Source organism: Lytechinus pictus, chromosome 6, assembly GCF_037042905.1.
Source record: "Lytechinus pictus isolate F3 Inbred chromosome 6, Lp3.0, whole genome shotgun sequence".
NCBI lineage: Eukaryota > Metazoa > Echinodermata > Echinoidea > Temnopleuroida > Toxopneustidae > Lytechinus > Lytechinus pictus.
Genome location: NC_087250.1, coordinates 8,701,602 through 8,722,092, shown reverse-complemented (window position 1 = coordinate 8,722,092; position 20,491 = coordinate 8,701,602). Strand labels below are relative to the sequence as shown.

Sequence of the window (20,491 nt, the reverse complement as noted above, 5' to 3'; positions counted from 1 at the left end):
GGTTCCCGAGAAAGGCATTTTACTTGCTATTAAAACAAATACCAACGTGTGCGCATGTATAAAATCATATATGATTGTCTGTGGGTGTGTGGGTGCTACAGTTTAATGTTGTTATCATATCATAAACTTCGCACGTGGCTTCAGAGGGGCACAATGCCCCAATTCAAGAGGCGTGTGCACCATAATAATCATTCAATACGGCACAGAGTGGGGACAAGGCCTTGAACTTTCTTCTCATTTGCATAATTTTCGAATTTTGTGTGCTCACCAAAGCATTAGACATCGGAATTTTCATGAAAAATCAAATCAAATTAACTATATCCAAGAAAATCTGTGACCCTCGGTCTGTGACAGATATCCATAGTAAGCAATTGCATTTGTGCATCCATATAAATGTTAATTGGTCGTGAACATAAGGGGGAAAAAAGTTTATAAGATAATTTCAGTTCCCAAAATAAAACAATACTTGCCTATGGTATTCGAAAATTACATATTTTTTTCATTAACTGTTCATTGAACCGTGAAATGATGAATATTGTTGAAAATACTCTTGCCAAAAATAAATGTTATCATATTTGATCATTTTTGTATTGATAAAAATGTGTAAAACATCAAAATTTAGCAAACTTTGACCTTTTTTTCATCTGTGAAATTTAGTCAAAAAATTGTATTGTCTTTAAGAAAGTACCTCTTACTTGCCTTCTGAACATTTTTATGATGAGAATCATATGTGGAATTCCTTACGGTGAAATGGAGTCAAAGTCACGATATTAGGCTTGTGATTTACAGAAAGTGACAATTTACCTTTTATCGTTGCTTCCTGGAGCATGACATGAAATATATTTGTAACATTCACTCAGAAGGTAGTTTACCTACACGCTCATGTAAAAGATCTTTATTCCTCCTGGTTCAGAAATACACCGTGTGAGTAAAACACAAAATTTGACACCTCACAAATCCTCAATCTAATTAAAAATATGTCATGGACACATAATTATTATACATGGCCCGAACGAGTATGTTCTCCCTAATAATTTGATCCCATATTCATGTGGTATGTGTTAACGCTTGGATGACCGTGAGGTATTCTTTGCAGTGATGTAAATTTGAATTAATTTGAAAGTAATGCATGACTGCAATGAATGAATCCAGATGTCAATGATGTCATAATCATAAAAGGGTTGTATTGAAATCTACATGTATTTCAAAACATATTTTCAAGAATTAACATTTTTATTGTTTAATTCACAATTTTTAGTATCAATTTTCAAATTAATTTCATTGAAAATGGATTCACAAAACATTGTTTACTAACTCATTTAGGTTTATTGACATATTTTGCTTCTGGATTCATTTATTGCAGCCACGCATTACTTTGGCACAAATTAAAATATACATCAAGGCAAAGAATACCTACTGATTATCCAAGCATGAAAACATACCACATAAAAATGGTATCAAATTATTTGGGAGAAATTCTCTTTCCGGTCATATATAGCCTAATGATTATGCATTCATAACGTATTTTTTCCTAAAATTTGGGAATTGTGAGGAGTAATTAATTTTTTTTTTTTACTCTCACGGAATACACGGAAGAATACGTGCACGCACACACACACATACACAGTATCATACACAAACCTAGTATCAACACTGAAGTCACGCGCTTTCACCCTCTCCCATAGCTTTATCGTTTCCCCCGCTTTCTTGAAAATTAATGAGGAAAAAAACAAGGCAATAAAACAAGTTACTGTTTTGAAAATGGGAAACGTCAGCAATAAACGATGCGTTTAGGCCAACTACATGTAGATCGACGCACGTGCGCATCAGTTAAAAGTAATGAAATATACATTTAGGCGAGATGGTTCTTCCAGTGAAAAGTTTTTCTCCATCATCTGACGCTCCGACACGCCGACCCTAACACCTCTTATGCTCTTATGCAATGGCTGGTCATAGATTGAGGCGAATTTTCGGATTTGTACTGATAGTCATTTATTTTAACAAGGGTGAGTTATGACATTTCATGTATGTTCCCTGAATTCCTTCTTTTAACCGTCGCATATTATCATCAATACTTATAATAATTGGATTTATATAGCGCCTTTTCCAGAGGATACAAAGCGCTGTTGATGGCATAAGAGGTTTATGGTTACATGGTTAAGGTTTATGGTATATAAGTGTGCTTTGGGATGTTTTTTTGAAGAGGTCAAGAGAAGAGAGATTTCGGAGAGATGGAGCAGTTTGTTCCAAAGACGGGGGGGGGGGGGGGAGCAAGAGATTGAAAAGACTTGAAACCGGTCTGTTTTCTGGATTTTGGAATGACATAGGAAGGAGCAGCTTCAGAACAAAGAGAGTATGTAAATAAAAATGGTCTTACTCGGAAAATTGACCTTTTTGAGGTAGATGCACTTTCCTGGTAATGTGATGGCACTCTTTCCAAGAAAAAAAAACTCTTTTCTAGAAAATCTAACCATAATGATCATTTCCGCCATCTTCGTATTTTTATTGTATTTTCCTTCAGATTTGATGACAAAACGTTCTATCTTTGAGTTATCCCATTGTCGAAATTATCGTTTGGAGGTATTTTTTACATAAAGCTTTTAACCTTCTAAATTGAGATTTTGTAATAAAAAAATGAAAATTAATATTTTATTGTTCGAAAAAGACTTGAAATGAAATACTCCGAAAATTTGCTTTGCCCAATTGATCGTGGGGCCGGCAGCCGCTGTGCAGCGCCAGATCGACGAGGCTCTATTCCTTTAATCGTTGAACGCCAAACAGGGTAGCACAAACTCCCATCTTTTAACGTCTTTTGGTCTGGCGCGGCCGGGGTTTGAACCCCCGACCTCCCGGTTATGAGACGGACGCTCTACCAACTGAGCCAACGCAGCGGTTATCATTAATCATTGCTCTGAGATGGTAAAATGGTCTATCTTTGAATTAGACCGATTTACCATCTGTAAGCCGTCGGCCGTAAAACGGCCTCGAAACGGTCTCAAAAATCGCTCTTCTGAGACAAACGAGTAGTTTAGGGGTTTGAGCTTTTCTAGGAGACGGGTAGGGGGCCTACAATGTCGCTCTAGCAATAGGGCAAGAAGAAGGATATGAAACACTAATAACTGAAGAATGTTGTGCTTATTTGAGGGATTATTTTTGTGCAGATAGGCTGTTTAACCACAGCGCATGATTGTATACACTCATACTATACATCAAAGATGGTAAAATGGTCTATCTTCTGATCTTGTTAATCTTCTAGTTAGACAATTTTACCATCACATGTGGAAGCGTCGTGGTGTAGCGGTTCTGACTCTCGCCTTGAAATCAGAGGCTCGTGTGTTCGAATCCAACCGCGACTTAGGTCCTTGGCAAGGCGTCAATCCATACTTTGCCAATCTCCACCCTGGTGCCAATGGGTACCCGGTAGGATGCGAAAGCCTATGTAGTATGCCTAGAAATTGAGTCTTGGAACTCTTGTTAGAATGCTCCCCCGGGAGTGGAAAAGTGCATACATTGTATGCGGGCATGCCGTGATCCGATGACCGGGGTAATGATATGTACATGTAAAGCGCTTAGAGACACATTGTAATAAGCGTTATATAAATGTAATTATTATACTATTTATAATTATTATATAATCATAGTGTTTAAAGTGGTCAATATTCTGACATGTTATATTTTCCTCACAACTTTTAACCCTGTTTTTAGTTTTGGGAAATGGTCAATATTTTTTTTCCAATAACGTGAACTGTATAATCGAGTAAAATACAAATGCTACAAAAGTGTAAAGACCGTTATATCTTTTTTCCAACCGTCACTTCCCTGTGAAAATTTGAATTATTCAAATTTTAAATATCTTAGCGCACTTTCTCGGCGATTTTTTTTTTTATAAGAGTCATTGAGCATTTGTCCTATAAACATTGCGATTAGATATCCGAATGGTTTAAATAATGAATGTATCCTGAAAGTTTCGGCATTTTTTCATGCTTTGGAAAAAGGTTATATATATATATATAATTGTGATGAGCAAGGACCTAAACATTGCGTGGGTGCTTCAGTGAGTAATATATTGGCGAAGAAGCTCAAAAAGCATTGAAGCTAGAGACGTAGCCTGGATTTCTTTAACTTTTATTAGTGCAAGCTTTCGGCCATTTAGTTGTTTAGTTGTAAAAGACATAATGGCTTTACAATTACCATGCATATATTTGGATTAATTTACTAAATATAGGTATATCTTTAAAGAAAATGTTTTACATCGGTAATGTTTAATTAGGATTATCCAATAGCTACATGTATTAAAATCAATTAAGTTTACGCAGATTTTTATTACAAACTATTTTTTGAAAGTATGTAGACATATTGTGTTATGTGTGCTGTATAATACATCTATCCCAAAATGTATAATAATACATATATCTCAAAATGATATATATCTCAAAAGTCTACATATATATGTCTACAAATCTACATTTTAAGGACTCTTTTTAGGAATTTATGAAGAGCAACGATATCTCACATTCAAATAATTCGAGCGGGAAGTGCGGGCTATTTTTTAAATCTAAATATAAACATAAATACAGGAAATTTAAGAACTTTTTGTAAAAACAAACATGATACGTATCCCATTTATTAAATTTTGCGTGCGCGAAGCGCGAGCTGAAATTTCGTCATATTTAGGCCTGAAAAGATGTTATTTTAAGGACTGTTTGAAGGAATTTATGAAGTTCGTACACGCACATATTTGATTAATCCAATAATGCTAGCGCGAGAAGCGAGCTGAAATAATTTCATATGCAGACCACAACAGAAAAATTTCGATGACTGTTAATAGTAATTCATGAAAAGCTTTCATATTCCATCAATCCACTAATGAGAACGCGAAGCACTGACTGAACATTTTGTTTTAATGTTCAGACTTTGAAAGGTGCAAATCACTTTAGGCAATTATGAAAAAAATGCGTATGACAGTAGATAAAATAATAAAGCCACGAAGCGCGATGAAAAATATATATATTTGTTGTATGCTGACTTGAAAACAACTAGCGCCATTTAATCTTCTTAAAATGGATTATGTATCTTATTGACCAGACATTGTGAACTCCAGGTGTGATAAACACATAGGCGCGTAATCTGGAGTCGGGTTTAATTTAAACTCTGGTTTTAAGCTGTGGTTAAACTATGGAAAGCCAGTTGTTACATATATCTCTAACAGTAGAGGTTCAATGTATTAGCTCATTTGACTCCCAAAACATTATTAACCCGCCTGGGAAGGATATATGACAATTGTCTTCACCATTAAATAATTAGTAAAGAGGTAGACATGAGAAGCATTCACTGTAAACAAAATTTTGAAACGTTGGCTTCCCATGATTTTAGCACAGAGTAACACCAAGGTCTAAATTATTTATCATCAGAATATTAAAAAGATCTTATACTCACCTATTTTTTTTTATTTTACTGTTCATTATATTTGTTTTACTAAATATATGCCATTCCAGAGCGCTTAAAGACTTCTGAGAAGCGTTTCATCAAATTTTTTGTCCAGAAAGTTTCAATATCTGACAACTTATCAGCTAAATGTCACTGTTACTATGGTAACTGTCGGATAAAACGGACGTGTCGGATAAAACGTCCTACAAGTTCTTTTATGAAACGCTCCGCTGATAAAGATGTGATAAGCGCTATATTAATGCTATAATGGCTCGTCAATTTTCGACTTGGCTAACAATTGATTGCAAGTTTTGTTTGCAACGTACCCCTTTACCATACTACTATCGGATTATCTGTAGGTTGGACATCTGCTGGACGAGGAAGTCAAGATAGTTGTCAACCAGTCGTTCAGGGTGAAAAGATAATACATCAGAGGGTCAAATACCATGTCGATGGCACACGGTCTTTTGGAAAGCCTGGAAATAAGTCTATACCTGTTCAACGAAAATTTTGTGAAACCGGTAAGGAAATTGCTGTTAATATGGAGTTTTCGCAAGCACTACGCAGACGCCTTCTGAAACGCAGAGAATCCATTGTCAAAAGCAGGCTTAGTCGAAAACTGGGCTCCGTAACACAAATGTTTTAATTGCGATGAATTGCAAATATGAAAGAACCACTCTTCCTGGTCAGTATATTAAACAAAATACGCGTGTAACATTGATCTTTATTGGCCAGTTCATTTATCGAAAACAGGTGAATCAAAACAACAGTGCCGTCCTGGACTCTTTACAATTTTTCGCCAGGTCGCAATCTTAGGACGATCTGCTGTCCCAGTTCACAATCTTTTGACAAAAACCTCTCAGGTGTCACGTGTATTGACTTGCATGTTCAATAGATTTACAACGTTGCAGAATCTGCAATTGCGAAAAATCCCGATCAGTACATGAGTTACTTTGCAGAAGATGTCCCAGACTTAGGGTGTTATATTGGAGAAAAATACACTCACTCACACACACCCTTACACACACACACACATATATATATATATATATATATATATAGTAAAGAAATGGATGAAGAGAACAATGGTAGGCGTAGCTTAAATCAAGGTTCCCAGAGCTATCTACCCTTTGGAAAAATTGGTGATGCCGAAAAAATGTCTCTGCCGGGAATCGAACCCGGGCCCCCAGCTTTGAACGCCGGTGCCTTAACCACTAGACCACAGAGACGGGTTAGTGACTAGGGCAACCCCGATCCGATAGACAAATTTTCGACACTATACCAATTATAATTTCCTTTGTCGGGTGAAGGTGGGTTTCGAACAATGACAAGCCGCCATGCTTCAGCTGGATCAAAGCTATTGCTTTGATACAGTACACGTAGGGGGAACGTATACAAATGTGTAAAGTTATACATGTACAACAGCTTTGGCAACTCTTTTTATTTAAATATTGTAAAGAAATGGATGAAGAGAACAATGGTAGGCGTAGCTTAAATCAAGGTTCCCAGAGCTATCTACCCTTTGGAAAAATTGGTGATGCCGAAAAAAAAATGTCTCTGCCGGGAATCGAACCCGGGCCCCCAGCTTTGAACGCCGGTGCCTTAACCACTAGACCACAGAGACGGGTTAGTGGCTAAGGCGACCCCGATCCGATTGACCGTCAGATAGCTGGGGGCCCGGGTTCGATTCCCGGCAAAGACATTTTTTCGGCATCACCAATTTTTCCAAAGGGTAGATAGCTCTGGGAACCTTGATTTAAGCTACGCCTACCATTGTTCTCTTCATCCATTTCTTTACAATATTTAAATAAAAAGAGTTGCCAAAGCTGTTGTACATGTATAACTTTACACATTTGTATATATAAGTGTGATCAATCTTGGCGATGTACGTGTACGGGTCTCCTTCATAATTATATTCGAGATCAAGTGTATGGAGAGGGCCGTAGCAAGGTCAATACCTGTCTTCATCAAGCTTTCGGGCACATGCCCTTCATCAGGATCTAAACCAATATATAAAATTTATATATTGGTTTAGATCCTGATGAAGGGCATCTGCCCGAAAGCTTGATGAAGACGGGTATTGCTACGGCCCTCTCCATACACTTGATCTCGAATATATATATATATATATATATATATATATAGTGTGATGATAAGTTTACTTCTACCAATCGCTGTTGAGTTGTGAATATTAAACATAATGAGATGAGGCGAGGCCAACTCAACAGATGACGCAGGACACCATTATTTGCTTTAGCTTTCGTCTTTTAATTGAGACTTCGTCAGAAGCGTCTGAAAAATATAAGGAGATACAACATCCAAGTTTGTTTTGCACATCAATGAATTATCACCAAGTTGAATATATTCCATAATGACAAATTAATGAATGAACAGATAAATAAAGTAATGAATAATAAATAATTAATTCAATTAAAATAATAATGATATAAATGAAAAAGACATACCTGTAATTACAGACTATTGTGATAGTTAAGTATGACCGTATCCTATCTCGTTCTTTAGGAAAGTGGCAAAAATTGCAAAAAGAAAACATTGGTTGCTAGGTGGTGAAAGCGCAAAGCGCATTGGTAATGCGCATAAAATTTATGTCACAATGAGTATGAATATTCATGATATTAGATATCGTAAGCTGGAGGATGATGACGAAAACATTGTTTCTTACAAGCATAGTAATCAAATCTCTATGAAACGATATAAATTTTTGAAATCAAATCGAGTAAACATTATAAATAAAATTGTTGATAATTCGCGTAATGACCAAAAGTCTCACTTCTCAAGCTTGGGTCATCTAGAAAGCACCTAACAAATACATAACAATAAGTATTAAAAAAATCATTTAATTAGTGACACTGATGTAACAAATGTGACCATGCACATCAATGAATTATCACCAAGTTGAATATATTCCATAATGACAAATTAATGAATGAACAGATAAATAAATTAATGAATAATAAATAATTAATTCAATTAAAATAATAATGATATAAATCAAAAAGACATACCTGTAATTACAGACTATTGTGATAGTTAAGTATGACCGTATCCTATCTCGTTCTTTAGGAAAGTGGCAAAAATTGCAAAAGAAAACATTGGTTGCTAGGTGATGAAAGCGCAAAGCGCATTGGTAATGCGCATATAATTTATGTCACAATGAGTATGAATATTCATGATATTAGATATCGTAAGCTGGAGGATGATGACGAAAACATTGTTTCTTACAAGCATATAAATTAAATCTCTATGAAACGATATAAATTTTGAAATCAAATTGAGTAAAGATTATAAATAAAATTGTTGATAATTCGCGTAATGACCAAAAGTCTCACTTCTCAAGCTTGGGTCATCTAGAAATCACCTAACAAATACATAACAATAAGTATTAAAAATAATTTAATCATTTAATTAGTGACACTGATGTAACAAATGTGACCCACGATTGAGGTTAATTAGAAATATCTATTCTTCTACATTGATGCCGTTTGGTACAAGTGTCTTAAGTTTCAGAATCCAATATGACTCTCGTTTGAGTATGATTGATTCATGCTGTTTTCTGATAAGTTCTATTCCTACAATTTGAATATCATCTGTGGAATGATTATCAGAACTGAAGTGGGCAGCAATTGGGATTTCCTTGCGTCTACTCGTGTGATATTTCTTTATGTCTGATCGTGTGTTGCACATTCTTGTGTACAGTGTATTAGTAGTCTTCCCGACATACTGTTTGTTGCAGCGTTTGCAAGTAATGAGATATAATACCCATGAAGATTTGCAATTGATTTGCTGAGTAATTGGGAATTTCTCTCCTGTTACTGTGCTTACGAAATATTTAGTGTTCAACATGAATGGACAGATACAACATTTCTTAGCTTCGCATTTGGATGAGCCCATGTGTTCACTCTGATTGTTTTCAGAGTTGACTGAAACACGGGACGATACTAATAAGTCTTGAAGAGAGCGGCATCGTCTAAATGCGATAAGGGGCGGTTCTGGAAATATTTCCTTTGTCACTTCAGATTGATGAAGAATGTCCATGTGTTTGCGAGCAATTTGGGCAACTTTACGCAGGTTGGGGTGATAGGTGAGCACAAGAGGTGTTCTCTTCATTGTTTTGTCTTTCTTCTTATAATGTAAGAGGTTATCCCGAGGGATTTCTTTAGCCTTGTTGATGGCTTTGCTCACTGAATGGGGATTGTAATTACGTTTCTGGAGATGTTCTTGCAGATCTGCGATACTAGATTCAAAGTTGGCTTCTTCGGAACAAATGCGCCTTATTCGGATTGACTGGCTATAAGGAATGCTATTGAAAACATGGTGTGGGTGAGATGAATCGGGAAGAAGATAAGCATGGGTGTCCGTCGGTTTGGAGTAGAGAGAAGTTTGTAGAACGTTCTCTTTCATGTAAAGTAGAACATCAAGGAAGGAAACTTGAGAGTTAGATGTTTCAAACGTGAATTTGATTGTTGGATGGAATGAATTGGCAGCTTGGATAAATTGGTCAAGAGACTCCCTGTTTCCAGACCAGAGAAAATTAATATCGTCAATGTATCTACACCAGGATGATCTGTAAGGCTGTTGTGAGACTGAGGAGAGGAGTTTCTCTTCTAAGTCTGCCATAAAGATATTGGCATAAGAGGGTGCAACTGGAGTGCCCATGGCCGTTCCTTGGTTCTGAATGTAGAATTCCCCTGCAAACTGAAAGTTGTTCAACTTCAGAATTAGTTCAAGTAATCGAACCATATCACAAGTAGGGGGATCTTTCGATCTCCGTTTTTCAAGAGCTTTCTTACAGGCTTGGATACCATCTGCATGGGGAATGTTGGTATACAGGGATTTGACGTCGGCTGAGACCAAGAATATCCCATTAGGAATTGGGCCCTCTGAGTTTATTTTGGAGATATGTTTCAGAAAGTGTGTTGTGTCTTGTATGAAAGACTTAGTATGTTGTACCAATGGACGCAATACTGTGTCGAGAAAGCGAGATATTTGAACAGTAGGGCAAGAACATCCGGAAACAATCGGTCTTCCTGGATTGCCCAATTTATGTATTTTGGGCAAAAAATACATTTGTGGGCATTCCGATTTGATAGGGATCAGTAATTGCTTGATGTCTTTTGGGACCTTTATGTCATTTACTACTTTTTTCACTTGATTCAAATGCTCTTTGTTAGGATCACTCTCAGTTTTCCTATATGTCTCCGTGTTCAATTGTCTATGGCCTTCAGAAAGATAGTTCTGTTTAGATTGAAATACCACTGCTGACCCTTTGTCAGCTCGTTTGATAATAACATTCTTGTTTTCTTTAAGTTCACGGAGAGCTTGTCTTTCAGAGGGAGAAAGGTTATACTTGGTCGCATTGCCGATGGGAGGATCTACATGGCACTAGTGATCTCAATATTCAAATGCTCATAACTTTCTTATTATTAATTCAATCTTCCTCAAACTTTCAACAATATGTTTCTTTGATTTTTCTCTTTCATATGGATTCAGCTGGTTTCAAGGGTTTCATTCTCCTTTAATATATATATATATATATATATATATATACATGCATGTCAATTTTAGTATCATTATGGCCTGCTGTTTTTTGCTGGCGTTGTTCATGGTCTTTTTTTCAAAAAAGGTAATGTTGTATTCTTTATCAACATTTCAATACATTTCTTTAGATTCACTCTGAAAACACTGAGTAAAATTTTACCTAATATTAGGAAGAAAGGGAACATGCATGTTTGCTGGGTATTTTTTACCCCATATTGATTGGGCTACTTGAACGCAACATTGCGTAAAATTTACAAAATATTGCAAAATATCTTTTTTTACCAAACCAGCATGCATGTTCCCATTTTACCCAATATTGCGCAGACCTTTTTTTAAGAGTGTTGTGAAGATAAAATCTATTCTCATTTTCTTTAACTTTACCTCCAGAAATGTCAAGTACCCAAAGCATGTATTTGAAGAGTGATAAAAACACTAATTGAAAATTAGCGTGGTTAATATATCAATCTTCGGAGTACGAACGGTTGTTTGAAGGAAATTTGCGTGACTACTGGGGAAAAGAATATTTTATTCGCCCCTTTTCACCTGCACAATAATTGCCGAGAAAGTCACGATTACAACCCAATTTTATTGACAATAACTCCTGTAAAAGCCTCTCGAAGTAAAGGGAACTACTTCTTGCGTGATTCCTAAATCAACTCAGGTGGCATTCATTCCCCTTTTTAGCCAAGGAGGTAAACACATTGGGGGAAAACATTGCATTCTCAAATCAAATCAGTCAAACTGACTAGATCAGTAGTCAGCTGGGTGCAGCTCATATGTCTCGTCGCTTTCTGACGTATATTTTAGTCAGAAGTAACTCTGTTTGAGTAAAATACGACAAAAAAATTAGTCAAATGTGACTAGAATACCTGTTGCACCAAACTGACCATATTAACTATTCATCCTGACTGATTTGTTATGAGAGTGTAGGAGTTGGCATAATCCCAGCACAAAACGGGTCTGAATACATGTAATTATAATTAACCCTTTAAAGAAGATACAAAATTGGAACCCCCTTTGACATAGTACATATTATTCAGCCTAGAAGGTGCACTGTTGCACCATTGGGGTGCAAACTACATTAACAAGCAGGTGCGTTTCCACATCCTTATTTCACTTTAGGGTGCAAGATTACACCCAAAAGGGTGCTACTACTAGGGATGCTTTTATCTCCTACCGGGCCCATTGCTGTCTTCATACACTGCAAAAACTCCGGTTTTGGTGTAACACCAGCCCGGAATCTATATATGTCCACACCAGAGAAGTATTGAAACAACACCAGTTTGGAATCAAACCGATGCTGTTTTAATACGAATTGGTGTTGTATAAAACACCTTTTCTGGTGTTAGACCAAAACGTAACTGGTGTTGTTTAACACTTCTCTGGTGTGGACATATATAGATTCCGGGCTGGTGTTAAATCAACACCGGAGTTTTTGCAGTGTAGAAAATCTTAATATGTAAAAGCAACACATACCTGAAATATAGAATTCTCCCCTTGCCAGCACGGGAGAGAATTGAAGCAGCAGTTTTATTATTTAAAACGGCGACGAACCAGCAGTCTGAATAGCGTCATGTCAAGTCTCCACCTACTCACATTTATGTCCATGATGTCTTATGTCAGCAAATTATTAAAGATCACATGCATAAAATCTAGACAAACCCACGGAATTAAAAGTGGATAAACCGCCTTAACTTCAAAGTGAGAAGGGAGGGAGCCCTTGCGATCTCCCTGATCCTCATTAAAAAAAAGTGTTGCCATTTGGGGATTTTGAGAAGCCTTTGGGAATGGAAAAAATTATTTGGTGATTCAAATAAATTTGGGGATTTTTCATGCATTTTGGGGATTTTTGAAGGTGTTGATGAAAAGCACTAAGATTCGTTATTTTTCATTAAACAGGGGTACGATCTACTGTAGATCATAGAATGTACACCAGCGCAATTCAACCGATGTACATGCACATGTATACATAATGCAATGTACGTACCCTAGGGTACCCGAGGATAAGTGCGGGCACGGCCAATATTATATAGCACGCAGGAAACTGCGGGCGCGGCTAAACACCCTAGGGGGCTCCCCTTGAATACCCTCGGTTAGACGCAAAAGCCCCCTAGGGTGTTTGCGTGCTCGGGCGTGACGTTTCCTGCGGCCGGCACTGTATGAACTTAGATGGTTGTACGATACAATGGTAGTGCGTGTTGCCAATGTACTTTGCATCGAAATCGAAACCTAAGAAGTAAAAATAATATTTAAAAAAATCTGCTATGTATATGATGTGAACAAACAAAGAAATATTAACTTGTTTTGGGCAATAACCATGATAAATATCCTCACTTTTTCAGAAATGATTGTGATTTGAAAAATTTGGGGATTGATGGTCCAATTTGGGGATTTTTCGAGTGTCTTCTGGGATTTTCTTCAGTTTGGACCTGGCAACGCTGATTGAAAATTTATATTATGTTGCCCCCTTGGGAAAAAGAACATAAATCGCGGAGACGAATGAAATGATTGTCAGTTCGTGTCTTATTCAGTATTATATGGTCAATGATTGCGATTTCATTCGATTTTGTATGATTTTAAAAGCACTATTTTGAGCAGCTGTGTTTGGATATCTTTTAACTTACCTTTTTCAAGATGAGAAAACAAGTCCATCACCTGGCAAACCAGTTGACTGCGCGGACATCCAGGGTCGTGGGGCGAACGTCAGTGGTGTATATGCCATATACCCTGGGAAGTATACCAATGTGTATTGTGACATGGAGACAGATGGGGGCGGTTGGACCGTAAGTGGAAAACCTTACCGGTGACACGACATTTTCTTCAGCGTCATTTGCTCCGGTTTTAATATCTAAGAGGGCATATTGGGTCGGATTTAGGATTGTTATGTTATGTAGTATAGATTTAACTTCCTGTTATCCTTTCAGTCATTCACCTTCACTTGTTTACAAACTCCCCCAATGTCATCTAAGAACTCCTAAACCCCCATTACCATTTAACTCCTAAACTTTGAGCGTAAAAGACCAACCCTCAGTGACGTCAGCTAACTTCAAGGAGCAAAAGTTCTAAGACGTATGACCCACACTTCCAGCCCCAGTCACTTGCACAGAGCATCACCACATCCCTTCTACCATATAAAGTTTGATAGACAGTTACCTGTAGACCAATCAGATCAAGTTTAGAGATCACTCCCACCTTAAATTGTTACACCCCAAAACTAATGATATAAATAAGACTTCTTGATTATCAGAAAAGATATAAAGTATAATACTAGACCCACACTCATCCATATAGATTGACCGACTTCAAGACTTAGACGTCCATCCAATATTAGTCTAACTTCAGAATTTAATCTTATACTTTGAAATAATTATATTCACCGTCTCCTGTTTTATCTGAACCTTCATGTACTTCGAACTGTGGCTGAATACTGATGATTAAATACCCTGTGATTTTGAACTGTATCACTTTCTCCGAAGTTTCTTCATTACGCTTCCCTTCTAAATTATAATTGCCGATCCCAACACGACAGATATATACATTTTGGTTCAGAACTATGTAAATAATAAGGATTAGGGTTTGTTTTGTTTTAGAGGTTAGCTTAGCCTATATGTTTGGCTTAATAACGTGCAGATTGATTTTCCATCGGAGCAATATTGTCGCCGGAGCAGATGTCATAGAACCACTCATTTGCCGTATAATACTCGGTTTATTTTCAATGAGTACTATCCATTGAACGTACTTTCCGTTATTCTACACGTTCACTTCTCTTTGAGGGTGCTTGTTGATTGTGCGTGCATGGGACTATGGTTATTTTCAGTCATTTTCAAGAAACGTAGGTCATTTTTAGCTATATAGCGTAATTATTTCTCCTTCAAAATTTTCACTAGTTTTCTACCATACGGAGATAATAAATAAATCGTTGGTACAACTTTGAATCATCAATAGAAGTGCACGCGCATGCATCATCAAGTCAACAATTATTTACATCTTTCAACGTTGAACGTGGTCTAGGCTAGCTGCAGCTATTCTCATAACGTTTCATCAAAGTCTTAGAAAAATTTGCACCTGCATCATGACGACGTTACTTCAACGTCTGACAGTGTCATTCTCATGATGTTCAAACCTTACAATATAAATTTCAAGGTCAATTATTTATTTATAACTCTGTCTCCAATTCCGAATGTAGGTCATACCCTAAATTTTCCTCCGAAACAGTGAGAAAACGGAAAACTATTATTTGATGGAACTGCGATAGGCCTATACGAAACATCGGAAACTATCTTCTATAGGGCCGTCATTATTTTGATGTACATTTGTAAATTTTGATGACTGTCTTTCATTCCGAAACAAAACAGGTTTTCCAACGTAGAAGAGATGGTTCTGAGGATTTCAACCGAAACTGGTCTGACTACAAGATCGGTTTTGGAAGTGTCGCGTCCGAGCACTGGCTTGGCAACGATATGATTCATCGACTGTCGAGTCAGAGGAATTACGAACTGCGGGTTGATCTGGCAGGCTTCGAAGGGAATACTCGATACGCAAATTACGGCTTCTTTCACATTGGCAATGAAACATTACACTTCAGCCTGACCGCCAGCGGTTATTCCGGTACCGCAGGTATTACAGAGCGTTTTCGCAATCACTGCGCGGTCGCTCTATGATACAACGCACCGGCCAAATTCTTTAAAAATGCACGTCAAATGATTTGACTCGAATCACAATGAAGAGCTAAAGATGCATTTGTCGAAAGTTGGTGGACCGGGACAGCAGCGTCATCGTCTCCCGACTCTGGACAACGACATATTGGAATTTTTCGTCCGGTGCAACTTTGACTTGCATTCGGTGCGTTGATGTAGAGGGCATCCGCGTCGTGCTTGCGAAAACTCTCTAATTAAAGGAAATTCGTACTCAACCGGATCAGGAGGGGAGCCCCCGGACGCTTATTTTTCCCCCAACTACACTGCAAAAACTCCGGTGTTGATTTAAAATCATATCTATATATGTCCACACCAGAGAAGTGTTAAACAACACCAGTTTCGTTTTGGTCCAACACCAGATAGGTGTTTATACAGCACCAATTAGTATTAAAACAGCATCGGTTTGATTTCAAACTGATGTTGTTTCAATACTTCTCTGGTGTGGACATATATAGATTCCGGGCTTGTGTTAAATCAACACCGGAGTTTTTGCAGTGTATGATAAGGGCTAACTCTGTTTTGGAGGCTTTGAATTAAACTACCAATATTGGACGTGTTTTATTTTTCAAAGTCTTAATTGCCTGATTGTCTCAAAATCAAAAAAGTTTTATTGAGTTATCTTAACTGCAATTGGTTTGAAATTACGCTCTCCGCCCATGAATATTTCATTAGTATTCATGGTCCAAACGTACACCCACGTAATCCTTTATAATGTTTATCTCAAAATACAAAAAGGAAAAAAAGACTCTCTGAAATTAAGCTTTCTCGCCTCGTTCTCGTGCTTGAATTTATTATTTTTCTTGTCAATAGGTCCTACGTTACATATTCCCTGTCTCCCTGTACGCAATGTATATTTAGCATCGTTCAGGAAACACCTGATTTTTCATGGAAATTATCATTTTTTCAACTTAGTTCATAAATAATCTGGCAGCTTTAGTCGCTATAAGCAAGTGAAAAGACGGTGTGTGGGAGGGGGGGTGAGTATGTGGGTGTGTGTGTAGCTGTGTGCGATGAGTGAGTGTAGGGTATTTCGAACAAATAACTACTAGCGTCCAGATCTAGACTAGGATTCGTGCTGATCCGCGTTGCATTCTTGCATCTGTTAAATGGGCTTTAGTCTTCAGCATACTTATTCCTGACCAAAAAGAAGGCGTGTCGGCTGGCATTTACAGCTACAGGTATTTAAACTTAAAATAAAGTGGGAAAACCCCAATATTACAAAATATTCCAAAAATACATGGAAGAAAAGGAATGGTTTCATTTATTCTGCTATTGCTATCATCTTTATTTCATGTTTTCGGCAAAGAATACATAAATATGAAAAAAATGTTTTCGGCGAAGAAATTATAAGGAACAACACATTCCAGTATAAACAATACAAGACAAAATATATCAACCATTGGAACGTCAGTGGCAAAAGAAAAAGAAAATGTGACACAAAGCCTCCTGGCTCAATTCCAATGGTTGATAAAAATATCCATGTAGGCCTATATATCAACTCTTAATGTGCCATTCACTGTAATCAGCGAGTGCCATTTTTTTCAGAGAGTCTATATTTAATTGTTTTATTTATTTAAAAAAAAGGGAATCACTCCTGAGATAATAATGTTAAAACTCTTGACCATAAGCTGAACTGAACAATGGAATCACTCATGCATGCAACGCACTCCTCAAAATGCAATAGGCATACCTTTATGACCATAGCACGAAAATGTAACTAAACAATAATAAAGTACAAGTAGACATGTAAAGAGATACGACTTGAGTAAACTTGCAAATATAAAAATATGAGGATTTAATATTGCAAGTCAAGGAAAGATGAGTTATAAAGGTTTGTCATCCACAGTTATGAACACAACATTTTTATTCTAATTCTGTTCTGCTTTTTTTTTCTTCAGGAAACGGCCTTAGTTATCACAACGGCAACGCGTTTAGCACACCAGACTGCAAGAATAACCTTGGGTATCATTGTGGACGCTTATACAGGTCAGGGTGGTGGTTCAAAAACTGCATTATATCTAATCTCAACGGGAAGTATGTACATGGTCAGAACCGAGACACTTATTACCATGCTTTCGGTAACGGTGTCGTGTGGAGCTCTGGGGAAAAAAGGTACTCTTTCAAGATGAGCGAGATGAAGATTCGACCCAATAAAGATTCGACCCAAATTTGAAGAGTTTTTTTTCCGTTTCGTCTTATGCCAATTCGTCCAATAGCCAACTCGTCTACTAACATTTGGTCTACCATCAGTTCGTCAAAAATCCACATGGTCTGATTACCATTTCGTCCAATCACCATTTCGTCTAATAACCAGTTGGTCCGATAGCCATTTTGGTCTAATTGGACTAAGTGTCAATCGTGTGAAATGAATGAAAATGAAAAAAAAAATAGACCAGCTGTTTATATGAGACGAAATGTTCATAGACGAAATGGCCGTGATTAGACGAAGTAATGATCGGTCCAAATGGCCATTGGACCAATGTTGATGGACGGAATGGCATTAGACTACATGATATTAGGCCATTTGGTGAATGGACGAGTTGGCAGTAGACGAATTGAGAATTTACCAATTGAAGAGCAAGATCTATAACTTAATTTCTTCACTTGTTCTTATCCAAGCAGTCTAATTAAAATTTCCCAATGTACACGACTTTCTAGCTTCTCTATGAATGTTAGGCAATGCAATACTTCACCTACTCACTCAAAGAACACGGTTATGAAATAACCTTGGGGCTTGCTGTCTGTTAGGATTGAGGTGAAATGAGTTCGGCAATGTTTGTCTTTATGTTCTCTTGTTCTTGGGGACAAAATGCTTGATTTTTTTGACACTGTCAGTTTCCATTACTCCCATTCATCGTATAACTTCATGAACTTGGCTCTGAGATAACTTGACTTCTTTTAATTATTTTTTTTTCTAATCAAAAAGAGAGATTGTTCCTTGACATTTCAGAAGCAACTTAACTTTCCACCAATCATGCCATTAGAGGGCCTACATAAACAATGCTCAAAACTTAAGTTTTTGAGCATTCTGGTGAATTTAAAAAAAATATCCCCAACTTACAAATGAAAAATAAATCACAACTATAGGGAAATAAATATTTTCCATTACAAAAGTGACATTTTAAAGATTTTTAAGTGTGTGTTGTGTACTGCATAGAACTTTCTGTAGATTCCCCATACTCAGGGTGATTGCAGTGAACAAGTAACTTCACCCGATTTCCAGTTGTGCTAAACCAATGTCGTCTAATACCCAATTTTTTCGCTCCTATGCCATGTATACATGGTTTCTTCCATCCTTTCTCTTCAGTTAACCCATTGCCTAATAGAACCAGGTGATCCCTTTACTAAGTCTATGGGAATCACACAATACCGAAGTCAACGGGTTAACTTTCAGCCGTATTTCATTTCACGCGTTTTTCATTTTGTTCATTCTTTGCCCTTATTGGTACAATTTGCCAATTCGTTTTCATGTTGTATAGTAATACATGTTTATTCATATATCCTTCAATGTTTAAACATTTTCTAATTATTCTTTTTTGGTGTTTATATAATACTTTATAATGTTGTGTATGCACTGCCAGTGGAGGACAAATTTCTACACTGCGAAAACTCCGGTGTTGATTTAACACCAATCCAGAATCTATATTTGTCCACACCAGAGAAACTGGTGTTGTTTAACACTTCTCTGGTGAGGACATATATAGATTCCGGGCTGGTATTAAATCAACACCGGAGTTTTTGCAGTGTATGTTTTTAACATGCACCAATAAATGAATCTCAATTTTCGTCTGAATGTGGTACCCGCGCATCATTAGCGTGTTCAAGTAATTCACTGGCTGAAAGTAAAAAATCGAATTGAGCATAAGTCTCTGACTATCACATTCTAATGTCTCAATGATCAAGCTCCATCATACCTGTCAGACCTCCTAACAGTTCGCCAATCAATGTACAACACTCGGTCATCATCACATATCCCTCTTCACATCCCCCGAACATTAAATTAGTAGGTGATAGGTCATTTTCTGTGTTTGCCCCCAAATATTGGAATAGATTACCCCATAAACTTAGACAATGTTCTTCTATTGATGTGTTTAAGAAGATGCTTAAATCTCATTTGTTTCAACATGTTTAATATATTGCAAGTAGTGTTTCATTTTGTGTAGTTTTGTTTTGAGTTTTCACCGATTGTATTTGTTTTGTCATTTTGTACAGCGCTTTGTAACTTTTGAAAAAGCGCTTAATAAGAAGTAATTATTATCAATTATTATTACACAAACAAAAAACGCTATTTTTCGGATTTTTGTTGTTTTTCTCACTCGCCCCGTTCTCTCGTATCAATATACAGGGTAGCCTATAAACAGGATGGTATGCTGTAGGTTCAAATATATCTTCGTTAAGAAATCAGTGTGGAGACTGGACGGTACACCGCGTATTCATTTTTTAAGCATGTGTTTGGTCCTGAACAGCACTGGCGTAAATATTAGGGGGTGGGGCTCTTGCCCCGCATATTTTTTACAAGCAAGAAAAAGGGGAAAAGCAAAGAAAAGGAAAGAGTTAAGGGTGAAATATATTATTTTTTAAATATTATGTCAAGGTCTATCACAAAACTTTGATTTTTTTTCATAAAAGCGTCGAAATTTCTACTCGCTTGCAACTTTTTATTAATTTTACGCGATACGCCATGTTGAGCCCCTGGCCATTACGCCACTGTAAAACCGGATTATCCAATCCAAGCAAAAAAAAGAAGAAAGCAAATTCATCAATTTAGGTGATCGACTATAATGTATTTACACACACTTTCTGATATC

General features: G+C 37.0%; 1 protein-coding gene across 1 annotated transcript; it reads left to right on the top strand.

Annotated features, from left to right (window-relative positions):
- Window positions 1–1,652: 1,652 nt before the first annotated feature.
- On the top strand, window positions 1,653–19,956 carry LOC129263423 (ficolin-2-like). Its single transcript, XM_064100538.1, has 5 exons — window positions 1,653–2,006; window positions 5,787–5,948; window positions 13,621–13,769; window positions 15,342–15,603; window positions 17,582–19,956. Exons 1-5 carry the CDS (start codon window positions 1,943–1,945, stop codon window positions 17,854–17,856), a joined length of 912 nt encoding a protein of 303 aa, XP_063956608.1. The 5' UTR covers window positions 1,653–1,942; the 3' UTR covers window positions 17,857–19,956.
- The last annotated feature ends 535 nt before the right edge of the window (window positions 19,957–20,491 follow it).

Excerpts from the sequence above, each read along its gene's own strand:
- LOC129263423 (XM_064100538.1), top strand. The coding sequence starts at position 1,943 with ATGGCTGGTCATAGATTGAGGCGAATTTTCGGATTTGTACTGATAGTC. Across the intron at positions 5,949-13,620 it reads ACGAAAATTTTGTGAAACCG|ATGAGAAAACAAGTCCATCA; the intron begins GTAAGGAAATTG and ends ACCTTTTTCAAG. Across the intron at positions 13,770-15,341 it reads CAGATGGGGGCGGTTGGACC|GTTTTCCAACGTAGAAGAGA; the intron begins GTAAGTGGAAAA and ends GAAACAAAACAG.